Here is a 26,952-nt window from a genome sequence, read left to right as displayed (position 1 = left end):
AGAAGGGTCAGAGGTCTACTGTCTTCTCTCCAAACTCGGAAAGTGACTGAGAAGCACCAGGGTCATGAGCTGTGCACTTGGAGAGGCCGCCTCTCCAAAGGGCCCTGGGTGTCATGCAAGGGGCTGGGGGCCGGGGCGGGGGGGGGGGGAGCTGTCAAGGCTGAGGGGAGCAGTGAGGGACCTCTGAATGTTCTCTCTGGGGGCGGCCTTCTGTGATGTCCCGTCCTCTTTCCCAGTCCTCCTCTCTCAGTAAGCTCTAAGTTTGATCTCTAGGGGCTGAACCCCATGATTTGCCTGCCCTGCTCCCCCATCCCCAACCAGGCCTAGCACATGGTTAGCAGTTCTCTTGGTGACATTTCCTCACTGGGGGACAATGAGTCTGTCTCCACAGCAGAGTTCCTTGGTAGACACCTGTGGCCCCTTTCCATCTGGCTGCTATGGACATCCCTGTCCTCTACCCCCTTTGACGTGACCGCCGTCCTGTACAACCAGCTCTCCTTCACTGAGCACTTATCACACCCAGACACAGTGCCCAGCCAGTTAGGTGCAGCTGCTCATGTCGGGCACACAGTGGCCCCATGCCCCAGGTAGGTTTTTGAATCCCTGTTTCCTAGGTGAATGGCTCTAGGCTCTCCAAGGTTGAGAGACTGGCACCAGAGCATGCTATAAGTGATCGAGTGCAGGCCTGTCTTGCACCAGAATCTGAGCCCTTAACTGCCTGTCTCAGCTGCTCCCCTACCCCAGCCCCGGCAACCTCTGGGCCTTTGCACCTGCGGTTTCCTCTGCTGGATATGCCTTTCTCTCTCCCATCTCAGGGTGACTTCCTAGAGCTCAACACATTTATGGGACATAGAAAACTTGTGACTGAGTGACTTTATGTGCAGGGACAGGGGGCAGGTGATGGGGTCAGAGAGGCTGGGTGATCACGAGGGTGTTTGGGTTTTACTTATCCTTAGGACAGTGGGAAGCAGTGAAGGTTTTAAACAGCGTGTGATGATACCGGATGTTGCTTTGAGAAGATCACTCCGTCTGCTTGGCCGAGAATGGACTGAAGGGTAGCTAGTGTCTGTCTCTCTGTCCCATTCCCTGCGACTCTCTGTGGCTGCTGAAAACAAGGACTGGTCAGGCGAGACCTGTAACTGCCCCCAGAGCCTAGCAGAATCTCCAGCCGGCAGCGGTGGTGCTGCCTGCCTTTTTTTCTATAATCTCCACTTCCTTTTCTGAGGCTCTCAGAGTCTTGAATCCATTTCTGGTTACACTAGACTTGGGAGGACTTATTCAAGGAACAGTAAGCTCAGCATCGTTTATGTAAGATCAAAGCTGTTGCTCTCAATGGCTGTCTGTAGGGGTATCTAATCTAGAAACTCAGTTTCGGAGCCTCGCTGAGTAACAATGAATATCGCAGTTTTAATGGTTACTCGGAATTATTTCATCAGTTTATCTCCTCCGTTCCACCGGACCCCTAGCCCAACCCCCTATTTTCCAGCGAAAGGAAAGCTTTGTCGGACGTGGTCAAGTCACTCTTTGGCTGCATAAGAGAACCAGGGTTTTGACAGCTCATGATAAATACCATTGCAGGCTGGGATGTTTCGATGTTTTATGCATTTATGGAAAATCGTTTTAACACTCTGGCTTCCGCTGCAAAACAAAGAAAAACAAAAACAAAGCAAACCGTTAGCTTTGCTTTGGAAATGCCGGGGGCATTTGTTGAAAGCTCCGTCTCGTGGGGGTCCGGTAGCAGACATTCAGCACAAATACTGGCAGTCGTGTGTTTGCTGCTTACCATGTGGTAAAAGGATTCTCTGCCCCAAGGAGGCTCACAGCGGATTTGGGTGGTTTCTGTGTGAAGGATCTGCACGGGCATTATTAGCAATATTGTACTTGTTTGCGAAAGACCCAAAGAAGATCGTCTTAAGCTTTTCCAATACAAAAGGAATAACACAACTGGGAAATATTAATTTGAGGTCTGTACCAAAAGCTGGTTAAGCGCTCAGTGACTTATTCTCCCGTTGTTAATTGCACGGTACTTGGAATATCTTCTGTGCCGTTCTCACTTAGCATTTCACACGGGTTTGAAAGAGGTGGGCAGCTGGGGGCGGGGGGCTGCCAGGAACGGGGTGGAGATTCACAGAGCCAGCTGAAGGAAGCCTCTGGATGTGATTGGGAGCCCGTGCATTTTGTGCCGATAGTACCACAGCTGCCTTTAGTTTCAGGTGGAGAATTTTCATTCCTTGAAGGGCCCCAGTGGTTCTACGCACTGATAAATGGAAGAGTGTTCATTATCGGCAAACTAAAAAGTAAGGAAAAGTATAAACAATGCAAAGAAAATCTGTTCCTTGACTATTGTTAATATCTTGTGTATTTTCTTTTATGCCTTTTACCTTTTATATAACATGTCAAAAAAAACCAAAAAGGGAGGCCCCCCCTTTACTCTTCCTGAGGCCCTAAGACTTAGGTTAATGATCCTTTCTTTTCCCACAAAACATCTCCCTATACCCCTTCTTGATTCTGACATTATGTTTTATATTTCATATGTAGTACTTATTATAAGGGGTCTGATATTAGGTTTGTCTTAAAGAGAATATAAGGGAGAGGTGGTCCCTTGGGAAAAGTGGGGGACAGGGCTGGGAGACTCTTTTGACTTCTAAATTCTTGAGGGATTTGAAGAGCATGGCAAGATGACATCTCACATCTCTCCAAAATGTTTAAATAAATTGTAGTCGAATTTGATCCTAAGCCACACCAAGATCACTCATGTAATCAGAGAAATTACTCTGTTTTGCCCATATAGGATATCATCGTTCTTTCCGTAAGTTGATAGGTGGGAAGACTTGGGGTTCATTTTGTACATCAGTGATAGACTACTTTATGCCGGCCTCTTTTTATTTCGTTGGGATGAACCAAAGGTATTGAATAAACGTGCCCAAATTCGAGGGCTTATGGCAGGCCCGGGCGGACTGCACGTGGATGAGGGACAAGGGGTAGAATTGTGCCGTCTGGCCGAGTGGTCGAGAGCCAGGTCCCCGGAGTCAGCCCTCCATTGGTGGTATGACCTTGAGCTAGCTGCTGCTACCCTGTGACATTGTTGCCTTTCTGTAAGGCAGGAGTACTAACACCTGCCTCCTGCGCCAGTGTCTCGAAGATGCGGGGAGCACTCGGAAGGGCTGTCCCGGCAAAGATGAGGAGGTGACTGAGGGATCATTATGCCGCTGCAGCAGGATCGTCACCGTCGCCGTCACCATCGCCGTGAGGCTCTGGCTCTGGGTTCCCAGTTTTCAGAACCGAGGTCCTGAGGAACAGAAGCATGCCATTAGCTGAGTAATTCTTGGCAGGCACAACTCAGATGAGGAAGAAAGCCTTTGCTAGAGAAGTGTCCATGAAGGATAAAAACGGAAGGCCCCAAATGACCTGGTAGGGTCCTCTCCTGACCATGAACTTCAGACCGTTGGTTCTGTAGCAGTCACATCAACCCAGTCACGGTGTGTTTGACCTAGAGCCAGGTTTGCACAGTTCGTAGGCAGGCAGTGTTGTGTCTCCAGCCCGGACAGCTTCCTGGGGCCTCGCTGAGGAGTGGCAGGCCCGGAGAAGGTGGCACCCGTGCCTGGGCGTGGGGCGCGGGTCTGCCCTCTGAACCTCACCGTGTTTTGCTTGTGTGTTCCAGGTGGCGGAGATGCACGGCGAGCTGATCGAGTTCAACGAGCGCCTGCACAGGGCCCTGGTGGCCAAGGAGGCCCTCGTGTCCCAGATGAGGCAGGAGCTCATTGACCTGCGGGGACCGGTGAGTGCTCCCACCTGGGAAGGTCCCAGCCTCGCTCTTCTACCTCCGTTTTCCACAGTCACACTGTTAAGTCAGCTCAGTGCTGGCGATGTCCAGAGTGAGCTGTCAGGTCCCCACCGTCCAGGTTTTGCATGCAGTTACCTTCTCTGCACTGGGTTTGCTTTGGGCAGGAACGGGAAGAACAAACACGATGACACCAACTCTGTTTGGAGCCTCCCCGTTGCGATGTTTCATGCCCCACAACGTCCCGTCGTCAATATTCTGAAATCTGTGTAGAGCCTTCTCCTTCCTGTTTTTATATTCACTGCATAAATTTCTGTGAGCGACAGTCTTGGTTTTTGGGTAACCGTACTAACGTAACGGTTGCTAATGTTGTAACCGTTACTGACGTAATGCCACCTGTCTGTATCTCCCTGACCCTTTTTTTTGAGTCAGTGTTGTGGTTTGAGGACTCTCTCACGCAGATCTAGTAGAGGATTTTAGAACTATAGCTCCCTTCATTCTTCGGGTCCCTTAGGCTGGTCCCCCATATCTGTGGTTCCATTTGCCACGATCTGGAAGCCGATGACCCTCCTTCTGACGAGTTGCCAGAAGGTCATCGTTAGCTGAACTCTACGTGACGCCTCTGTCGCTCACCTCCCTCTCCTCACGTTGGCGTTGTGTCCTCTCACGTTACCACGAGCAAGAAGGGAGAACAGAGGACAGTAAGGTTTTTTGGAGACAGGCCGCATTCACGTCTTACATTACATATATTGTTAAAATTACTCTATTCGCTGTTGTTGCTGATCTCTTAGGTGCCGAATTTACAAAGTAAACTTTGTCATAGGCATCACATAAAGGGAAAAGCAGGTTGTACATAGGGCTCAGGGCCGTCCACAGCTTCAGGCATCCATTTGTGGGGGTCGTCCTCTGCTTTCTATAGATGTTCAGCAGCACCCCTGATTTCTACCCACTAGAGGCCAGTAGTATCCCACGCCGTGACGACATCCAAGAATGTCTCCAGGCATTGCCAGATGTTCCCTGAGCAGCGGGCCAAACCCCCATGGTCGGTTGTGGGTGGGGGGGGGTGTCCAGTCTCGTTCATTCAGTTCCTTGACTCTTGAGTTCTGTCGTGAACTCAAGAGTCAAGGATAACTGATAACTGAAACCCGGTCCCATTTTAATGAACAGTCAGGTTGTTCACATAATTTTGCTATTGCAAGCCACGATGCTGAGAGCATTTCGTCCTCCTGTAGGGTTTATAATACCTGCTTCATTTCGAAGGTTTATTGTGTGCCGTGTCAGATGCCCAGAGGTGAAAGAATCTTACGCAGATTCGTCCAGTAGAGCTGTCCTCGGTGATAGTCTTGTTTGTGTTACCACACCTGTTTCTCCCCTCTGTGTTGTTTTCGTTCAGATACTAGGATCCTTTAGTATCTGAAGATCCTCAGATATAGATCCTCTATAGGCCACTCTGTGTAGATCTTAAAATCTTTTTTTTTTAAAAAAGGAAACCGTAAATATATCACCATCCCTCCATTACCCTCCATTCTTTTATACCATCAGATATCTGTGCTCAAACTTCTTACTGTTCTATAACTTTTTATAGTTTCTTAAAAATTAGGATCCACGTGAGGTCCGCCTGTTGTCATTGGTTATGTCTCTTGTGTTCTGTGTTTCATTTTAACACAGTTGTTCTGACTGGAGTGAAACAGAGGCTGAAATGTACCATCCTAGCCAGTCTTCAGTGTGAGGTGGTGTGGCCTTAGGTGTGACCCGCACTGCCCCTCCGCCTCTTGAAGCTTGTCATCTGCTCCAGGGAACCCCAATGCCCTGTTGCTCCCTCCTCCAGCCCCTGCCCACCACCGTCGCGCCCCCTCTGTGCACGAATCGAAGCACTCGCTGATGTTTCTGTCCGTGCGTCGCACTGTCCTCCAGCTCTCCTTCCACTCCCTTCCTTGCCGCGTCTTTGTGGGAGACCCTGGGTTCATGTCACCACCTGGAACTGGCTGATGGCATCTTGCTGCCTTTTCACGCCCTGTGGTTGCTTGTGTCTTCTTGGATTGGTACTTGCATCAGAGGGCTGGGATGGAGCTTTAATTCTCCTGCGAACATCGCTGTCTCTGGGGCGTGTTTCTCTCGGGAAGCGCACGAGCTCTGCCTGTCTCTTGCCGATCTTGGCAGTCCTGTACTCGCACTTCTGCGTCCGCTGCGCAGCTATTCCCTTGACACCTGCGCCCAAGTGCTGTGCGGGACAGTATTTTTTTTTTTTTGAAAGATTTTATTTATTTATTTGACAGAGAGAAATCACAAGAGAGGCAGGCAGAGAGAGAGGAAGGGAAGCAGGCTCTCCGCTGAGAGAGAGCCCGATGTGGGACTCGATCCCAGGACCCTGAGATCATGACCTGAGCTGAAGGCAGTGGCTCAACCCACTGAGCCACCCAGGCGCCCTGCAGGACAGTATTTTAAACGTTACTGAGCTTTACTTGTTTTTTTGTTTTTGTTTTTTCTTTTTAAATACCTGTTTCTGATTCCTCTGTCAGCGTGTGGGGGTTCCTGCCAACACTTAGAGATCCCTACCAACACTTCTGGGCGTGAGGCGGGTTTTAACTTGTGTTTCTCTCCTCGGGAGTGAAGCGGACCACCTTGCCATTTGCCAGCTCGTTATTTTGGTTCCCACCTCTGTGACTTGCGGCCTGCTCCCATTTCCGGTTGGGTGGCATGTGTTTTCTTGCCGATTTCTAGAGGTTTTTTTACCTGTCTTTTCATTTATGCATGTTTTGAATATTCCCTACCAGCCTGTGGCTTACTTGCAGCCTTTTAATAAAAGGGGGAAATTTTAAGCCTGTGGAAAAGGAGAGAATCATTAAATGAAACCCCATCATCACTCAGCTTCGGCAGTAATCAACTCCGGGTTGTTCTGACTCATTCTTACTGAGGTCAGTCCCTTCCCAACTCAGATCATTGGGATGCATGTCCAGGTTACATTATTTCATCACAGACATTTCAGTATTTATCACTAAAGGATATTTACAGTACCGTCATCATACCTAAAAAGTCAATGATGACTCCTTAATATTCCCAAATGTCCCGTCGGTGTTCTTCATTTGTCTCAAAACAATCGTTTTATTTGTGCTCATCAGGGTCTTAGCGCAGTTGGGTGATGGGTCTTTTCAGCTTCCTAATTGGTACCATACCCTCCATGTCCTCCTCCCATTTCTGCTAATATTGAAAAACCGGGCCTTTTGAGCTGTTTCCTATTCAGTATTTTGTTGGCTGCAACCCCATGGTAACCCTTACCATGTTCCTCTGTCCTTTGCCTTTCCTTTGAATCGCTCATTAGCTGTAGAATCTGGATGCGCGTCAGGTAGTTTGGGCGGGGGGCGGGGGTACCTTGCCCTCAAGGTGGTGGTGTGGACTTCCTTTATGTGACGTCAGCACGTGACTGTCACCGCCTGTGCCTACAGCCCTGTGGTGCAGTCCCCGACTGAGTTGGTTTCCGTCACCCCTCACATGTCCAAAATGTGTACGAGAGCTTTGTGGATTTCTTTCATTAGGGAGAAACGCGTCTTCCTAAGAGGGAAGCACAAAACAGGAAGTACCTGTTTTGCACGAAGAACCCTCCATGGGAGGTATTTCATCTTCGTCTTACAGCCTGACTGAGGCGCGGAGAGGTCCCAAATCTTCCAGGGAGATTATGGAGCTGGAGTCAAATTCTGCTTGAATCCACAAAGTCTGTTCTCTTTCTCCAGCTCTACCAGCTCTGGGGGGATGGGGAGATCAGGTGTGGATGGGTTCCCTTGTGTTACCATTGCCCTTCCCAGGCAAGGTCCCGAGGGCCCCTCTCTGTGTCTTTCCGGCTGTGTCTCATGTAACAGACTTGGGCAGTGTGGCTTCTCGCTTTCCTGCCGTCTGTGGCCCCCTCGCTGAGCAGGGACAGTGGGCCAGCAGGAATGGGGAACTCGCTGTGCTGACTCGTGTTTCAGAGTGTGAGCGGACCCAGTGTGGGGGGCAGGCAAGTGGCTCCCGAGTGTCTGCCTCCCGGCATACTCCAAGGCCCGCCTTACCGGAGGGGGACTTGTTGGCAGTCGAGGACCAAGGACTGGTCCCGTTCCTGAAGATAGGTTCAGCATGGATCCTGGAGGAGTGCCTGTGTGTCCTCTCTGCTGGAGGAAGCATCAGTGACTCCTGGCAGGTGCGTTTCCAGAAAGTGCCTTCGGTGCAGCATTCTCCTTGCGGGCGATGAAAGCAGTGAACCAGCAGCTCTAAGTCAACAACTCCTGCTTTAATAGGTAGCATGTATTGAGCTCTGCCCCAAATTGAAATACTTGTAAGGTTTTAGTACTCCATTTAATCATCCATGACCCTAATGGGAATTACTATTATGTTACTCTTTCGGGTAAGAGAAAACCGAGGCTCCGATATGGTTAACTCAGCCAAGGTCCTACAGTGAGAGCTGACAGATCCGTGTGTCTTGTAAGACTGGAGTTTTCTTTAAACAATTGCAACTTAGAAAATTTTCGACACTTGACAAATCTTGGTAGACCCATGCTAAAAAGGCAAGTAACCTAAAAGAGCTTGTAATGAAAATGTGTGAATGTCTCTCCTATCGCTCTCCCCCGAGAGTCAGTAATGACCCCTAGTGTTGGGTTTGTCTTTCCAGAAATGAGGGATGCCAGAGTGAGTTGTGTGCACGCTCCCAAATGTTTTAGTAACTGTTGCCTGCTCTATTCACTGTTTGGAATATGACTCCCCCCTTCCTCCAGTTCACAATGTAGTTAAGACATCTTTTTATTTTATTTACATACAGGTCCACCTCATTCTTTTAAAGAGCTACACTGTGTTCCCTTTGAACTGGCAATCCCGTAATTTATTTAACCAGACCCCTGTTGATGGATACTGAGTTTCTCATTTTTATGTTTATGATAATGGGGAGCATGACATTCTTGTGAAATCCTGCATTTGGATCAGAAGGTTGTCTGGCAGTCCGTGGGACTCAGCTCGGCTGGGGGAGGCCTTGGAAGATCTCCAGGGCCCTGGAGAGGACGATCACCACCTTCCGTTCTCTTCCAGCTGTTGGAGGAAACCCTTCCGCGGGGAGGGAGCCACCATCCATCGCTAGCTCACAATTGATCAAGTTCCTGACAGTGTGTCAGGCGTGCACTGGGTCTTCACGCTCATTCTGTCACTTAATTTTGAAGAGAAGCCTGTGACAAGTGGGGTGTTACCGTCTTTTATAAATATGGTAACTGGGGGGCACCGGGTGGCTCAGTCGGCTAAGCATCTGCCTTCCGCTCAGGTCATGATCTCAGGGTCCTGGGATCGAGTCCCACATCGGGCTTGGAACCTCCTTCTCTCTCTGCCTGCCACTCCCCTTGCTTGCATGCTCATTTTCTCTCTCTCTCTCTGGCAAAAATAAATAAAGTCTAAAAGAAAACTATACGGCAGATGAGACAGAAGGGTTGAGGGCCCCCCCATGCCTCATTATGGCAAACCACATTGATTGTTGCCTGTCTTCTCTGCTCCATGAGAACAAATTCTGTCTCCTGAGCCCTTTGAGGCCCAGTGATTTCTGTGCACCGTGGGCTGGCTCACTGAGTAGAGAATTGGGCGAATGAATGAAAGTTGCAGGTAGGAGGTGTTCAAATCCAGATTTTTCCTGGGCCCCTTTGACACGCACGCTTACCTTCTCTCGGCCAGGCCGTGTTCCTTTTGCTTGGAGTCTGGATGCCCTTCAGGACAGTGACATCCCTTCACACAGAGGCGGCCCTGACTGTCATCCTCTCCTGCAGGCAGGTTGTGATGGCCACAGGGAGGGGAGAGGAAAGTGGTCATTAAGGGCCTGAAGACTGTGGGAACGGCATGTCACTTGGTCAGTGAGCCCCAGAGGACACCTTGACCTTGTCATCATTGCCTCAGGGCCCTTCTGCTTAGCTCCCCAGAGTCAAACAGCAGGGGCCAAAGAAGGAGGAAGTTGGAAGCTGGGTTTCAGTTCTGGAGGCTTCTCTTCGTGAGAGGCATGTGTTAGGGAATCTCAGCCTCTCCTCCCCTTCATTTCCACGCGTTCTGGCTCTCCGCTGCCCCTGGTTTAGACTTCCTTCCACACCACCGGGGTGTTGGAGGGCCTCAGGGGCAGCACGGAATCGGCTTTATTTCGAAACCCCTATTTGCTCTTCTCTGAAGCGGGGAGTAATGTGGCACTCGTGGGTGACTGAGCCAGAGACCTCTGGGGCAGGGCCCGGGCATTTTCATCTCTGAGCATTCAGCCCCTGGCGGCACGGCGCACACAGTAGGTTCTCCGTGACCGCTCGCTGCTGCGCGAGAACTTTCATCTGCGCACAGCCCTGAGAGCACTGCATGGACCAAATCATTTTTTGCAAAGATAGGAGCCAGGGACATGGTTTGCTCTCAGCGCTATCTTTTTGTGATATTACAGACTTCTGAGCCAAGTCACTTATTTTTAAGAATGAGTTTGGGATTAGGGGTTGAAGTTTTTTCATTTTCTTTTTTTGAATGTAAGTATTTTTAGGACTCTGCTCATTATTCTTTCTCCCCCTCTGGTGTAAGATGTGAATGAGTGCCGGAGTTTTTTCTCTCTTTCTTTTCTTTTTTTTTCCTTTAGCAGGATTTGATTACAGCCCTGAGAATTCTCTGGGAGCACAGCTCCTGTTTTGAATAATAAATGGAGACCGAGAAATAGAACCTTGTAAGATTGTAAGGCAGGGAGGTCAATTAAAGTCCTCAGCGGGGAGAGCTGAAGGCCAAGCGACTCATTACCTGCGAGTTTGTCCCCACTCGGGAAGCAAGCTTGGTCTCACTTTACATGATTGGAGCTGGATTCCTCTTTTTTCTGCCCCCATGGTGGTCTCTGTTTCTCTGTCCCAAGCACCCTTAAATCGGATCCCCTCCCCTGAGGCGGAAGACATGACTGTGGGGTCTGACTCCAGCTGTGTGACATCTCCGCCCCGTTCCCCCGTCCCCCGCCACCCGCACCCCATTACTGCGCTCTTACCCGTCCCCTCTGTCTGCTTGGAGAGGGGAGGGGAGAGGGGACTCCCCCTTCGTTAGCCACTGACCTTGTGCTTGGTGTTCCCGTGCACTTGCATGCTCTGCGCCCGAGAGAGGCAGGTTTTCGGCCCAGCTAACAGCAGGGGGCGGGTGGGGGGGCTGGTGTGGGCAGAGAGGTGTCACGACTCAGCCGGGGGCACGTGGCTCCGTGGTAGCCCCAAATGTGGATCCCATCCTTTGTCATTTTTTAAATACCAGGCCGCTTACGCTTTTCTTTTCTTTTCCTTTTTTCCTTTTGTTCGTTTCAAACAAAAGGTAGTGTCTGTTGTGCTCTAGGCCAACACACTGGGTGGTTGTACAGACCCCCCATTCCTCTGTGGTTGAAGCGCTCACACATTGCCACTGCCTTCCTGCAAAATGGATCTCTCCCTTTCTTGTCGCCCCATCTCACTTTGTACATCAAAGTGGTTTTCTTTTTTTAAGCCTCCTAATCCGTTCATCCTGATATCAAAAGGGCTCTTTTGGAAACTTGGAATCGAGAGGAGGCAGTTTCCCAAAAGTAGAACAATGATTCAGAGGGTGTGCGGAGTTGGTGCCTATAGGAAAGGGGGGCATGGCGATAGAATTACCTTGAAAAACGTTCGCCTAGAGCGTGTTCCATGGGTTTCTCTGCTGTAGGACTTCTCACCCTGGGGCCTCCTAGCTCTCCAAAGGGGGTAGACAGAACATGCACCATATGCGTTATTTCCTAGCATTGTTTCCCGAGGAGCATCTTTGCCAAGATGTTTTTGGAGGAATGCATTTGGGAAGGTTAGGGCCACGTTACCTACGTACTAGCTGGCGAGAGGATCATGGACGCATGGTTTGTCTCATGGGACTTCCCCAGGCAAGGAGTCCCCAGGGGCTGGAGGGGAGGCGGTGACGCCTTGTGGCTGTGGGGTGCAGCGGGCTGGCTCCGACTGGCCTTCCACGTACCCCCAGCTGGCCGGGGCCTCGGCCACTTGAGCTGCACCGTAGCCGGGGCCCCCACGGCCTCCTCCACGGTGGCCCTCCAAGAGCAGGTGGTCCTCGTTCTTGCTCTCCTGTTCTTTCCATTTCTTCTCCAGCCCCCTCTCTCTGTTCCTTCTTCTGTCTGTTGTGCTTCTCTCTCTCGGTTCCTGTGCCTGTGTCTACCGCCCTGCCTGCTTCTCCCTCTCCCTCTCTGCTCCTCTCTTTGTCCCTCGGCCTCTGCCTTTTTCTGCAGCTGTCTTTCTCTGCCCCTTCTATGTGTGCCTTGGTCTCTATCTGCCTGCCTGTCTCGTGCCCATGCCTGAACCTTTGATGCAGCTGGCTCGCTCTGTCTCTGCCTTCCCTGCTCCTTCCCACGTGTTCTCCTCCCGTGAGCACTCACGTTGCTGTGTGGCGTGGAGAAGCTCGCTGTCCGTTGCAGCTGTCTTGACAAACATTCCACTTCCTCTTCCTCGGCCAACTGGTGCGGTTTGCACAGGGCCCCCGTGAAGCGACTTGCCTTAGGATCAAGTTCCCTGAAAGCCTGTGTGAGCTCTCCCCTCTTGGCCACTCCCCTCCCAAGCCCCTGTTGAGCCCCTTATTGGCCTTTCCATGACTCTTGGGGCGCCAGCATTTATCACGCTCTCTTACCACTTTGTGCTGAACTTTGTTTCCCTGCAGACCTCTAGCTTCTCTGAGACCGGGCCCTGTGTTCCTCTCCCTCTTCTTGGGCTCGTGCATGGTGTCACTCCTGGCGCATTTGGTGTGTAAATCTGACCGTGCACCTGTGGTTTCCATGGTAACACTGTTAACCAGAAACCTTGATTATCCATTAAGGTGCCTTCCTGGCTCCTGCTGGATAACAGACTTGCTCTTAATCCTTGCTCTAAGCTGCTTGGTGTTTCCACCGGACACCTTCCTCTACTGTGGAAATGACTGAGCCGGTGGGAGAGGAAGACAAGTAATTTAAAATTCAGGGGCAAGATGGATGGAAAAAAAAAAAAAAAAACCCTCATCCGAAGTTTTTTAATATGGCATACTTTGAAATGAAATGCTTCCTGGGACTTTCTTGGTATCGTTAAAGCCTTCAGAGGGAGTGATCTCATTTGGGGGCTGATGCTATTTAAGTAGAGAAGCTTAATAAGAAATATATTTTTCAGCTGGGTGGCAGTTGCAGAATATCTAATGATCAAGTACCAAATTGTCTGCAGCCCCACAGCAGCTCTAAACATCGTGTCCCAAATTATAAGAGGCTTTTAAATTCAGTACTTGGACCATCAGTGTTTTAATCGTCTACCGTCTTGAAGGAGATTATTTTTAAAAGTGCCATTTAAGAGAGGCTACTAAAAATATGTCTCACATAGAGGCTTAGCTTAGAAATGTTAGTTTTTTGACATAAAATCATCCAGAAAGATGCCTGCAGAACCTGCTTTAGACCTCTCTGGGCCCCAGAATAAAAGCCCCCCTTGGAGCCCAGCATCTCTGTCCATAGGCAAATACCCTGAGTGAACACGCGCTCCTTGCTCTTAAAGCAGAGGGCCCTCCAGATGGCCAGTCTGTCTCCCTCCACGTGCCGGGGTTAAACGCTGGGCCCTGCCTTGTGGCTGGCTTGCTCGTCCCCATGGGTGGTTGGGTTTCATGGGGGAGCCCCCAGAGGCTCCAGCTGATGGTTCGGGCGGTTAGTACCTGGCTACCCAGGGCTTGTGGGTGCAGAATTTTGAAAATACATTTTCACGAAGACGAGAGTTTTATGTCTGTGGGCAGATGCGGCATGTGCAAGCTTTGCCCCAAAGTGGGTCTCATATCGATGCAAATAGGAAACACCGGCGAGGTACGGAACAGTCCAGATTGATACACCTCGTGCTCCGTAATGATTTCAGCTGTGCGTCGAGAGGGGGACTGGCGGCCCCGGCTTAGGCTGCTTGTCGGTTGCTCATGTGCCGTGTGGCTGGCTTACACAGAAAGTGACCACGTGGCAGGGCTGTGGCGGACACACAAGATGCGGGCTCTGCCCTTGGGAAGGTCAAAGACGAGAATCTGTTTTACCTGATTTGCATCTCTCTGAGGGTTTGACTGCTTTGTGGTTTGGTTGGAGATCGAGGTCTAGACGGGATAACTTGGGCACCTTTCCTGGCCCTGATTCTGAAGGAAGAGAAGCCAAGATCACGAGGCAGTGGCAGGCAGCAGCCGCCAGGATGCTCTGGTGCCCACGGGACCTGTGCCTCTCTTTCATTTACCTCCAAGTCCTTCCTGAGATGAGCCCGTTCTTCCATGTTGATTTTCATGTGACCCGGATGCTCATGTTCCGGTGAACCAAAGTCCCGTGCTCAAGACCGCACAGTGTTGGTGCCAGCAGGCCGGTTCTTGTTTGTGTCTTAAGGTAGCCGTGACCTCACTCCGCCTTCCGTGGAAGCTGCTCCCAGGCTACACTCGTGCTTCTCCCGGGGGTGAGGGGTAGCAACCTGCAGACCCTCTGTTGCCTTATTCCCGACCATCGTGTGTTTTACTGGTTTGTAGGTGTCTCAGTATGATGTCATTAGCATGGAAGAGGGGTTCCTGGGATCGAGGCACCCAGTGGGGTGCTGAGGTTGATCTGTGGAGGTGGGTCTGGGCTAAGACTTCTGTCCCACGTGGTCAGGCCGTAGCACTGTCTGGACCGCTTTTTGTCACCCTCGAAATGTACACGGCTCCGACCTGTTCCGTTCTGTCACTCCCATGTCTTACAAGTCCTTCCCATCAAGACATACCCATTGATTCCTAACTTAATCTGTTTCTGCTAAATTAACACATTCAGTATTTCTAAGGGTACCTAACCACATGATAATACTTGTACAAACCCTGTAACTAGATAAATTATATGTACTTATTCCTTAATTTAATAACATTTTCTCTGTGCTTCTGGTTAGTTCTACCTTCCCTTCCAACTGCATGTGACCTTCTCTCTTTTTTAAAGTGTCTTCCCAATTTTTATAATCTTTTTTTTTTTTTTTTTTTTTTTTAAATAAAGGCCCATCTCCATTTCTCCTCTCCTGGCCCTTTATAAATTCAGGGCTGCTGCATTGGACAGTAAAAGCACTTCTAACTCAGGGGCATCGAGGTATCAGAATGACCTTACAGTTTCCTCTGGAAGCTTTCCCCATCTTATTCAAGTAGATTTATGTTCTTCCAGAAAAACAAAATACTGTTTTTGTTGTAGGTTTCATGGAAATTGAGTCCCTGGCTGGTTGGTTTGTGGGATCGAGAGTAGATTTTGCCCAGATATGTTGTGTCTCTCTTCTGGGATACCAGCAGATTATGTGATTGGATTGGAACAGATGCATCTTGGTTTAAGGGATCCCTGATGAATTTGAAAGAAGTGGGACTGCTGGCTCCGTTAGTCTGTTCTTCTGGAAGTGACCTCTTCTCGAAAGACAGGCGCCATCTTGGCCTTGCCCACAACGTTCCTGAGCTCCTTTGCCATGGGGACTGCAGAGTGGCTGCTCTTCCTTTGAAGGAAAATGGTCTTATCGACCAGGATTCAAATGGTTTTCTACCAGATACTCAAAAACTTGTGCACACCAATATGGGTGGTTGTGGTTTGAGGTGTGCCTGGTGTTGTCAGTTGGACATTGAAGATCTGACTTGGCCGAAGTTTCTGATGACGTTGGAAAAGCCCAAGTCCCCCTTGGATTTTTTTTTTTCCCCTTGGAAAAGTGGTTTTCTTGTCTTCCGGCTGTCCTGGAGTATCCCTCCCTTCGACAGCATGAGTGTGTGCACCTCTCCTGGGCATCATCTCCCTCCCGTCCCAGCAAGGCCCACGACCATCTGTCGCGCCCAGCACCCTGATACGGTGCTGATGTCTCTTTCAGCTTTGTTGTAAAAAGAATCTGGCAGATGCCGAAGCAGCACCTGACTCTCACCTCCTTCCTCGCCTCTGACTGTTGGCTGTTGGCTCACGGAGCTCTGCCCCTGCATTTATGTGCACCTGCTCTTCAGACTCTGTGCCCGGCCTTGCTCCTCTGCCTTCTGTCTTTCAGAAGACACGCTTCTAGGTTTTTTTTTTTTCTAACTTACATAAACAAGAATATATTTGGGAAAGAAATGAAATAATACAGACGTAAACCGTATGTTGAAGAGAGGACAAAAATGCAAGTGTCCCTCTCCTGGAGATCTTTCCTAGGAAGTGGTTTGGTCTCTGTCCTTCGAGACGCACTATGCGTTGACACAAAGACAGAAGTATATACAGAAGCTTCCCTATTTTTGACATCTGGCTGAGACATGGCTTTCTCCACTCGTGAGCAGGAGTTGGCATTTCCTTCCTTCCCTCTCTTCCAGATCTTTCCCTGGGGGTCCAGCTTGTTTTCCAGCCCTTTGTGGCCCTGTCAGGACTGAGTTGTTTTTATCCGTGACTGCCTCTGAATTCCTGTAACCCTTCTTTCCCCACCAGGCCACCGATGGTGTGTCTCCCTTTCTCATGCCCTCCCGCGTTTATGAGCTGGTTCTGTTGAACTCGATCCAGTTAAGTTTTTCTGCCGCTGGACGCAAGTTGATTGTGCAGTGGAGGGGACGCAGAGAGAGCTCACACGTAATTGTGATGGAGTGTGATGACGTGTGACAGGTGGTTGGCTCCCGAGACACATTGGTTGAATGAATGCGTGAACAAAAGACGGAGTTCTGTAGAAAGGCCACGGTCGTAGCACAGTGGTGGGTTAAGTGACTGATGGGGCTGGCAGGGAGGGCTTCAGAGGGGAAATGTTGGAGTTGGGTTTGAAGGATGAGTAGGGGTTGGTCAGGAGGACGGGCCTGCTAGGCAGAGGGAATGCTGGCGTAGTTAGCGCGGTTCCTTTATATGTATCATGCACCGGTTTGGTGGGGAGTGTCATCCTGCTTCGGCATCAGAAAATGAAGTCCTTAAAAAAAAAAAAAAAAGGAGTGGCAGTTATACTCCAGCCTGCAACGGCAGGTAACATTTATTGAGCACTTAGTGTATACCAGATTCTTTCCTAAGTATTTCATGTGCGGCAGTCAGCCCACGAAGGTAGGTACTCTCGTGTCCATTTTAGGGACGAGGAAACTAAGGCACCGGTACAAGAGGTACTGTCGCCAAGTGCTTGTGACCAGGAAGGGACAGGGTGGGTAGGCAGCGTCCTTTTCCAGTCTTCACGTGCTCGTCTGGACCGGGACTGGGGGAGCCCACCAAGGAGAGTTGTATGAGGTTTAACTTAGATGAGATACTGCATCTTAATTATCCACAGTATAGGGGGTCCGATACCGTCTCATCCTGCCCCGATAAAATAGCACCCCCGTGCTTTCTTCTTCCCAGCACTGACCGCTGGTTGGCAGGGGGGTGCTGGTGTGCCGTCTCCCTCCTCCATCCTTTTATGCTCGCCTGTGTCCCCAGTGCCAGGCACAGACTGTGGGACACTTGCTGCACGAATGACTGGGCGTTCCCACTTCTCCCTGGAGCGTCCTGAGCACGGGTGCCCAGAAGATACTGGGTGAACGTGACCGACGCTACACAGTCTGTGCCGGTTCCAGATGCCGGCGAGGGGCCACGCGTGTCCGTGTCACAAGACGATCAACATTGCTGTGTTCTTTTTTCATTTGCTGTCATGTGTAAGGAGCTATCATATGTCTCCCGCCCCTGATTTTCCTGATGTCTCGATTTAAACGGTTTCCAATTTGAGTATGAGATTTTTCGTCCATCACAGAGAGAACTCGTGCTTTCCTTGGGGGCTGTCAGAAGAAGCCAGAGCTTTGTGGGAGAAATAATGGTTGGGAGAGCCGGGGCTGGCTGGAGGAGACGGGCCCCCTCTGTCCCGGGCCAGCGTGGACAACACCGCCCCTCCCCTGCCCACTGGTCTCGGTCGTGCCCATCCCCCCGTGCGGGTGACTCCTCACTGATGGGTTCCCTGGATGCATGTCCGCATTCCCTGGGTGTCAGGAGCTCCCCGGGGCACCGGCGACAATGGGCCCCGGGCTGTCCCCTGGGCCCTCCGTCTGTATTGTGGAAGGAACCCCGTGTGAGACACCCACCCTGTGACCCAGGGGTGTCTGAGGCTCAGAGATCCTGTGATCTTGTGAGGGAGCCCCCTGGGGAGGACCGCCCAGGGAGGAGCCCCGGCGCGGTCCTTGGATCCCCACTCCCCATGGTGGGGGCCTGTGGTCCTGCTGTTGGGCAGGGTCATTTCCGGGGGCTCGAGTCAGGTGTTAAGCTCGGTGGGCCTGCAAGGGAGGGGGGTTGTTTTCTTTTCGGGGGGTTGGGGGCACTTTCGGCAGCACTGGTGCAGCTTCCCTGCCTTTGTCACTCGGGGTCCCTGCCGCAGCGGGTGTGGGCCTCGGGTCAGTGCTGATCAGCCACTGTAGGTGGAAGTCTTGAGGCCGGGGCTGCGCCCCCAGGCCAGCTGGAGGGGAGTCTCTGGACTGGGGCCAGGGCCTCCCAAGGGAATGTAACGCAGGCAGCGTTCAGAACCACGAACACGTCGAGTGTCCTACAGTTCTGCTCCCGTTGGCTCTGTTTTACTTTCTGTATTTAGCCGGTAGAGCTGGTCTGCTGTTTGCTAGAGTGGTTCTGTTAAGTAAATCTTCTAGGTCGAATAGGTACGTTGATTTAAGACAGAGCATGGGTAAACACCCAGTGCAAGTGATGTATGGACGGAGCCCCCCAGCCTGGAGCTGGGCTGACGTGCGGGACGCCCCCGGGATTGCCCGCAGTCTCAGTGTGGGACAGTCCAGGACGTCGGCTCCCACAGGCCCCTCGGGGCTGACTTGGCGGTGTGCCAGCTCTTCCTAGAGGGACGGCACCCGCAGCAAATAGGGCCCACAGCTCACCAGCCCATTTGTTCAGGGATTGTCCTGGTTCTTTATTTATGCGTGACAAATTGCTACAAACCTTAGTGGCAGGTTTCTGAAATAATCATCCTGGCGATCTCACGGTTGCTGTGGGTCCAGAAGCCTCTGGTTCCCAGGCGGCAGTCAGGATGGTGGCTGGGTCTGCAGACTGCTCAAGGCCCAGCTGGGGCAGGCTCTGCTGCCTCGCTCAACTGCCTGGTTCTTGCACGGACGCCTCCACTCCTCGAGGCCACTCAGTCTGGGAGCTTCAGCTCCTCTCTTGGGCTGTTGGCTGGAGGCCCCTCTTTTCTTTCTACCTGATTTCATGGCAGCCGTTGGCTCAATCAGAGTGAGCAAGCCGTGAACGCAGAAGACACCAGCAAGGCAGGGGCAGTGAGGAGCTAACCTCCGGGGTCGGCACCCCATCGCTCCGGCCCTCCCCCCTCAGCAAGGCAGGCCACCGGGGCTCTCAGTGCACCCAGGGCAAGGGGACCACACCAGGGCAGGAAGGCCGGGAGATGGGGACCACCGGGATGTATTGGAGGAGGCTGCTTAGCACAGGGCACTGGCCGAGCCCATGTGCCCCCTCACCTGGCTGTCCCCTTGCGGGCACCGTAGGGGAAACTCTCGTCCATCCAGCGCCGGGAGAAGCTGCACCGCTTCTGAGCAATCTCGGGCTTTTTGTGGACAAACAGGATCTTACAACTGGTTCTGGTTTACTCTACGGTCACGATGCATCGGAGTCAAAATTACTGCTTCTCTCGAGTTGATGGTATAGAATAAGCGGTTGAGTGTGTAGGAATGCATGATACAGGACTTGTGTGGCAGGACTTGACTTCTGTACGGGACTGTGTACCAGGACTGTAGTAGGACCTCCCTGGTCCGGCCCTCAAGTCCTCCTTCTGTCTTCATCTCTTCCCTCCATCCTTGTTGCTTGCCGTATCCTATCCCCTTGGAAATCGTCTCCAGCCTGTGACTTCCCACGTATGGGGGTGGGGGAGCTGGGTGTCTGGGATGTTGCCCTGCTTTAGGGTGGACTGTGGGCTTCTCAGACATAGAGGTGACCAGCCACTCTGTTCTGGTGCCTGCGGTTTCCAGCCAGGAGCGCTGTGGGCCTGGCTGGCAGGGAGAGCCCCGGGCTGCCTGGTTAGCAGGGCAGTCACAGCTCCTCAGAGCCCGAGGAACAAGGGCTAAGGCTTCCGTGTCCCCACGCTTCTCTGCTTCAGTAACAGCGTGGTTTGGGACAAGGTGTGTCACCTCTCCGAGCCTCAGTTTTCCCATCTATAAAATGGGAGTGGGTGTGTAGGATTCCAGAGTGTGCTGGGTCATGTTGCAGTGACCAACAGCTCCAAAAGGTCAACACAGAAAACACAAAATAGTATGTCCCATTACGTGTCCCTTCCGGGGGGCCTGGGCTTCTGCCCGGTCTCTTCACCTTCCACACCCAGACCCAGACGGTGGGAGAGGAGCAAGAGAGCCAGGCCACGCACACTCTATCTCCAAGCCTCCACCCAGGTAGGACACGCATTGCTTCTCTGACGTTGCAGTGGCAAGGTAAGTCCCACGGACGCATCTCACCACAGGTGGAAAGGGGAGTGCAGCCTCGCCAGGCTTCTGGAAAGAGCAGAGTTCTTTGTGCGTGCCCTTGGTGACCTCCAGAGGTGGCACCTTCCTTCTCAGAACGGTTGTGAGGATTCCATCAAACGCTATGTGCCGAGCTCGAAAGCCTGGTGCCTCCTTAGTGCTCCCGGGCAGTGACGCCAGATGCGGTCATGGCCGTGGCTGCGTTGCCGATCACAGAGGTCCAGCTTATCCGGGGGCCCACGGATGAAACGCCTTTGTCTTCGTGATCTGGTCCTTCAGTGCCTGCGTTGGGGGATTTGGGATTGCCGAGTTCCGGGTACTGTGCTTTGAACCGGGACTCAGGGGTAAGCCTGTCGTGGTCTGTGTCCCCAACCAGCTCCCAGTCTCTCCGTAGTGGCGGGGATGGAGGAATTTCCTTTGGGTTTTCCTTGTTAGGGCTGGACCTTCGTAGGAAGGCAGACAGAGTAACTGAAATGCTGGAACCTGGAGGGGGGCTGTTGTCTCTGTATCAGGGTGTTTTCAGTGAGCGAAGCCCAGACCTTGAGCCGAACCAGGGTCAGCAGAGCAAGGACGTGAGCTGTCGGGTAACTGAAGAGCTTCGAGCCTGGTGAGCGGTGGTGCCGGGCTGCTCACCCTCTCGGTCGTCGTGAAGATAGGAATGCGACTCTGTCCAGTGTGGCCCCCCGAGCCCCCCGCATTCTCTCCGATGAAAGCAGTTTTGTTCACGGGCCAGTGTTGAGCCAGGCACTAGCACCACGAGGACAGGGTCTACGGACGGAGCTGAGGTACTCGGTGCTCATCCTGGGGCTCATTCCGCACACAGCTCTTAGTACGGGGGTACTCCAGGCCGCCAACAGCCATGGTCTCCCCTCTGCCTTGCCCCTTTGTTTCCTTGGGGCAAAAACGAAGCCCAGTGCAGAGAAGTGACCTGGCTGCTGTCACCAGCGTGTGAGAGGCAGAGTTGGGGGCGGCTGTGGGCGCGGGGCCGTGCGCCCTTGCTGCTTTGACTTACCTCCAAACACATCCTTGCGAATAGTCGTCCACTTCAGAGGGTGTTGGGGAAATATCCACATTGCGAAATGTGATCGTAAAATGACTTTTAGATGGCCCCGTGCCTGGCGTCTGTTCATTAGCAAAACTTCATTATTTACTGCCTATTGATACAAGACAGATTGAAAATCAGGCTGATTTCTCGCTGGCAGCCCTGCTGCCTTGCGTTCGATCTCTGTGGTGACAGTTTGGGGCTCTAATTGAGGGTTTCGCTGATTGGCTTCCTCAGTCATCAGCGCCGGCGAGTGGGCGCTGCCCAGTGGTGATGAGGCCATTGTGTAGCTGGTTGCAGGAGGCACTGGTGTGTGTTGGGGGAGGGAGCGGTGAGATTTCTGGAAGGTGCTGTTCTGGAGTTCTGGCTAGTCTCCAGTGTTGACCATCACAGGGCAGGCTGTCCAGCAGGCAGGTTCTGGAATGTGCTGTCTTGGTGTTGGTGGACAGAGAGCTCAGTTTCAGGAATTCTTTCTCACTTTCTGCTCTCAGTGCCATAATCTCGGGAGTCCTGCTGCCTGGACGTGGAGGGCTTATCAGATGCCTTAACTGTTCTCTGGGACTGATTTACTGCCCCCCGCCCCGTCCTCCCACCCACCTGGCCTTTCCCAGAGCGGATGACACAGCGGCCGGCTTGGGTGAGTGAGCTGAGGAAGTGACTTGCTGCTGTAGTCGTCATGTTCCTTGTGGCCCCCACCCCCAGGCCTCTGAGAGGGCCGTCCCTAGCAGCAGATGACACCGGGACCCTCTCTTACGTATTCCTTCAGGCGCCACTTGGGAGCGCTGCATGCAGGATTCACTTCCTCTCACGGACGCCGTGGGGAGCCTGGCAGGGCCCCCGTATCCGCCTGCTTGGTCGCGACGGAACGCGAGGCTGGAGAGGCCCAGGCTCTGGGCGGGATGGCAGGGTGGGTGGCAGGTGCAAGCTTGGGCCTGTCTCACCCCACCTCCGTGCTCTTTGTGGACGGTGTCCTACCCTGCTCTGGACTCAACAACACAACACACGCTTGTCCTCTCACAGTCTGGAGGCCAGAAACCAGAAAGCAAGGTGTCGGCACCAGCGGGGCCTTGCTCGCTCTGGACGCTCGGGGGTGGGGGGATCCTTCCTCGATGGGTCTGGCAACTGGCGCTGAAGGGGCAGCTGGCTCTCCTGTCCCTGCTCTTCATCCCTTCGGCTCCGCACTGAGCCCCTCAATCTGCGGCCATCACATTCCTGTCCGGTCGGGCAGCTGTGGTGCTGCCTGTAATGTTGGGGTTCTCGGTAAAATGCTATCCATGGGGCTCCTGGGAGACACAATTGGTTAAGCGTCTGACTCTTGGTTTTAGCTTAGTTGTGATCTCAGGGTCATGAGATCGAGCCCCACGTCAGTCTCTGTGCTCAGCGTGGAGCCTGCTTGGGATTTTCTCTCCTCCTCTACCCCTCTCCCTGCTCGCTTTCTCTCTCTGTCTCAAATCTTTAAAAAAAACTCATGGGGCAGAGTCTGCTGGGCCCCAGCCTTCTCTCTGAAGCACCCTTGAACTCCACCCAGGACTGACGGGAGCAGCTGCCACTTAGCAGGCTCTCGTTCTCTGCCAGGCGCTGGCGGGGTGGGTCTTGAGAGGGCCCCCGGGACCCCTCACAGCTGTCCCACGGGACAGCCTCGGTTGCCCCATTGTACCGGAGGAAGGGGGGCTCAGAGAAAGGCGGTGGCTTGTTTGAGGCAACACCGTGAAGTCAGAACTCAGTCCCAGCCAACCGAAGTCCTGATCTAGCCCTTCTTAAAAAATTATTTACTGGGGGCGCCTGGGTGGCACAGTCAGTTAAGCCTCTGCCTTCGGCTCAGGTCATGATCCCAGGGTCCTGGGATGGAGCCCTGCATCGGGCTCCCTGCTTGCCAGGAAGTCTGCTTCTCCCTCTCCCACTCTGCCTGCTGTGTTCCCTCTCTCACTGTGTTTCTCCCTGCCAAATAAATAAATAAAATCTTAAAAAAAATTATTTACTGGTGAAGAAATCACAGCACGTTCTCATTTCTAAAGAGCTGACAAATACTGCTAATAACTCGGCATCCAGAAACACGGAGTAGTTTTCCTAACCATCTGACACACTTCTGTAATGCTGCTTCTCCTACGTTTTTAAGCTGGATCCTGCCATAGCCTCTGTGTAAGACAGGGACATAGTGTCGCGTTTCTGGGCAGAGGCTAGAAAAGTAAATCAGTCATTCATTTGATCATTCGGTTGATCAAAACTCATTTTTTCCAACATTCTACTGGAGAATTTTGTAACAGCTCTGTTAATTTCACCGTAAACACCTGCACACCCACCACGAACATCCCACCATTACCAGCTCACTGTCCTTGCTTTTTCTTGTATCCCTCCGTCCCCTGCTTTCCCTCCTGCCCTTTGTTCCCCAGCAGTTCATCTTTTTTAGAATGCATCTCACAGCAAATTGCAGGTATCGCTACATCCTCATCGCACGCTCTCTGCGTCCTGACAGGAGCTGCACCTGTGCGGCCGAGACCCAGACCTTTGCCATCATCCCAGAATGTTCCTTGATGCGCCTTCCCAGTCGGTCCCCGCCTCCTACCTCAGACTTAGTCACTGTCCTGCTTTTCCCTCCATCACAGACACAGTAAGTTTCCCCGTTAGCTTAAAACCTCAAGGTTGTGACATTTATTTTTTTGAAAGGGTAACTACTCTTGAACATAGTAAAACTTGATAAGGTATAGAGTTGTACAGGAAAACATACCTCTGTCTTCCTCACGCCCTTGCTTTGCAGAGCCCTCCCCGTGCAGGCATCCATGGTTGGCTGTTTCTGGTGTCTTTCTGGAAATGGTTAACGCGAATGCGTGTCTGTCTTCCGGCTTCTTGGTGAAAATCGAACTTTATCTGACCTGTTGTTTTGGGTCTTGCCTTGTCACTTGCTGTCATATCCAGGAGGTCGTTTCATGTCAGCAGAGGAGGTCCACGCCGTTCTAGGACTTGTGTGCCGGGCTTGCTGGTACCATCTTATGGAGCCGTTTCGCTGCTAGCCCCCTGGTTCTTACTGCTGTCCGCGGTGCCGCCGTGTCGTCCCGGCAGAGCTGGGCTGCTTCTGTCGTCCGCGCATCTCCGTTACTCGCAGAGAAACTTGACGTTCATTCTTGGGCGACTGGGTACTTTCCTCTCCCTGAAATTCCTTTTGCTCCAACATTTACTGAGCAACTAGTATGTGCCTCATACCGCCGTGGGCTCCGGGAATACTGTCCTTGAGACCCTCATAGTCTTTACGGAGAAACTGACCCATCAGAACCTAGTTTACAGAGGTGTCGCAGTCCACACCGGTTCACGTTTCCGGGGCTCTTAGACGATAGTCTTGAAAACTCCGGAAAGGTCTTGTAAAGCCAGAGGTTTACTCACAACGGAGAGTCTTGGACCTCAGCTGATTTTTTAAACCACACGAATGCCTCTCATTGTTCATAGAACAAAACAACAAATGAACAGATAAACCCAGAAGCCTGAAAGTGGTCCAGACCTGGGCTCGGTGTCTCCTATGAGCCCAGAAAGCCCAGGCTGACCCAGTGCTCAGAGCACAGGCTGGGGCCCGTCTGTCCTCTGCCTTGGCCGGCCACGCTGGAAGACAGCCGTGCCATTGCACATTTTGTTCCTTGTTTTAAAAAATGAGAAATTGGGGTAGGGGAGCCGGGAAATAGTGGGCGTTTTTGGCAGTGCAACGTGAGGGCTAATTGCTTAAGGAGAGGCTATTTGCAAAGATCGATGAGGGAGAAAGTGACCCTGGCAAGCATAAATCATGGGTGTCATTTCATGATTGGGACAGAGATTGGTTGCTCTGTGATATCTGCCTTTTGCCTTTTCTTCTGAACCGTAAATCTGAGAGCCGTGTAATTAGAAGAGAGAGAAGACAATTCTCTCCCTTTGATTTTTCTAATCTTCAGACCGAGTTATCCTTCTCACGCGTGAAGATGGTGAATTTGGTACAAAGCAGTTTCAAAATAGATCGACATTTCAGTGTGGAAATACAGCTTATATCATCATTCATTTCATCTGTCACAAATGCTGATTCCGTGTCCGCACTGGGCCAGGCCGCCGTCTGTCCCAGGGCACGCGTCCTCCTGCTCCGAGGGAGGGTGGCCGGCTACACGGCACGATCCAGAGATAATCGGAGAGGGGGCTATAGGGAGCACTTAGTTTTGCCCGTCGGGGCAGCTGTCTCCTAGGAATGTGTATTTTCGCGGAGTCTTGAAGGGTGGGACGAGGGCCGGCTATACCGACACGTTGGGAGAAGAGAGTATGGGAATGTGACTTGAGAGAATTCTTGCCTCCCACGTTATCTGAGGATTAAAGGTGTGAGTCCGTGGGCACATGGTAGGTGTTGAACACACGTTGGACGGGGACCGCCTTGTCTTTGTGGATTCTAATAGGCGCTCAGAGGTTGTCAGAGACAAGTAAGTGAGGAGGAAACCAGGGTTTGCTGAAGCTGGGTGACATCATGACAGTCAGTGGGAGTCTCCCTCATGGTCAAAATGCCCGATTTTCTGCTAGTCCATGGAGACTTGATGTGTTCTGCTTGGAGTCTGTAAGCTGACGTGTATATCCAAACATGGGAAAGGACCTGGGCTTTCCTGGGGTGAAAGCCAGTCACCTTGGACTGGGTCAGGCCCGTGTCTTGTTCCTCTAGGCCTGGTGCCTGCCCAGAAATCACCCTGTGGTATCAAAGAAGACAGGAGGTAAGAAAAGCTTAGGGTTTAAGACGCATGTGTACACCTGTGCACATCTACTCTTTCTTTTTTTTAAGATTTTATTTATTTATTTGACACAGAGAGAGATCACAAGTAGGCAGAGAGAGAGGGGGAAGCAGGCTTCCTGCTGAGCAGACAGCCTGATGTGGGGCTCAATCCTAGGACTCTGGGATCATGACCTGAGCCAAAGGCAGAAGCTTAACCCACTGAGCCCCCCAGGCGCCCTGTGCACATCTACTCTTGAGCAGCTGAGTCTTCACAGACCTTCTGCACTGCGTCAGCGCTCTCTGCACCAGCGGAGCCTCCTCACTGTGGATCTGGGTTAATTCAGTTTCTGCGCTTCCCAGAATGCAGAAGCAAAATGCAAAGACCGGGGACTTTGGAGCAGGAGGCAGCATAGCTTGGTGACACAAAGTGTAGACTCTGGAGCCAGACCCACTTGCATTTGACTCCCACCTCTGTCACTTACCAGCTGAGTAGCCCTGAGAATGTTACTTTCTGGGCTGCCTGGTGCTCCGCTGAGTGGTTTCGCTGTGACGGCTGGGGCTGCTGCCATTCGGGGCTCCACTGCACAGAACATCCAAGATGGTGCACCCGTTCTTCTGGCAGTTGGTGCTGACCTCATGGCATCTCCGATTCTTCCATTTATCCACACCGAATCCTCTTGTCCTTGCCTGGGAGATGGGATTTGTGACGCCTGTGCTCACAGGAGGTAGGAAGAGCTGTGATGGGAAAGCGCTTTGTAAAGCAGGAAGCCTTTGACGATGCCTGGTGGTGGTGTGTGTATGTCCGCAGCCTCCCAGGCCTGGGAGTGAGTGCGGCTCCAAGGAAGGGGAGTGTTCTGTGTCCACCTTGGCCGCCCCTGCTTGGATCCTGATTCTAGAAGTAGGAGGAGGTAGACTTTTTCCTGTGGTGCTGGCAGTTGCCTGATAAGTTCTTACCTCTCTTCCTCCCTCCTTCCCTTCCTGTTTAAATAAGCATTTACTCAGCACCACTGTCTTTCTTTAGCAGAATCTCTGTTATCTGAGCTCTTATCCTCGGCTTGAAGA

General features: G+C 52.1%; 1 protein-coding gene across 3 annotated transcripts in view; it reads left to right on the top strand.

The window, feature by feature from the left end:
- SNX29 (sorting nexin 29) overlaps positions 1-26,952 on the top strand; it is a 476,823-nt gene that overhangs the window by 310,043 nt on the left and 139,828 nt on the right. For all 3 annotated transcript variants that reach the window (XM_045993249.1, XM_045993250.1, XM_045993251.1), the window contains exon 16: positions 3,662-3,778. In XM_045993249.1, the coding sequence (XP_045849205.1) occupies positions 3,662-3,778 (117 nt within the window). The remainder of the gene's footprint in view (positions 1-3,661; positions 3,779-26,952) is intronic.

This window comes from Meles meles, chromosome 21 (assembly GCF_922984935.1).
Source record: "Meles meles chromosome 21, mMelMel3.1 paternal haplotype, whole genome shotgun sequence".
Lineage (NCBI taxonomy): Eukaryota > Metazoa > Chordata > Mammalia > Carnivora > Mustelidae > Meles > Meles meles.
Note: the sequence above shows the minus strand (reverse complement) of the source record. Positions and strands in the feature narration are given on the sequence as shown.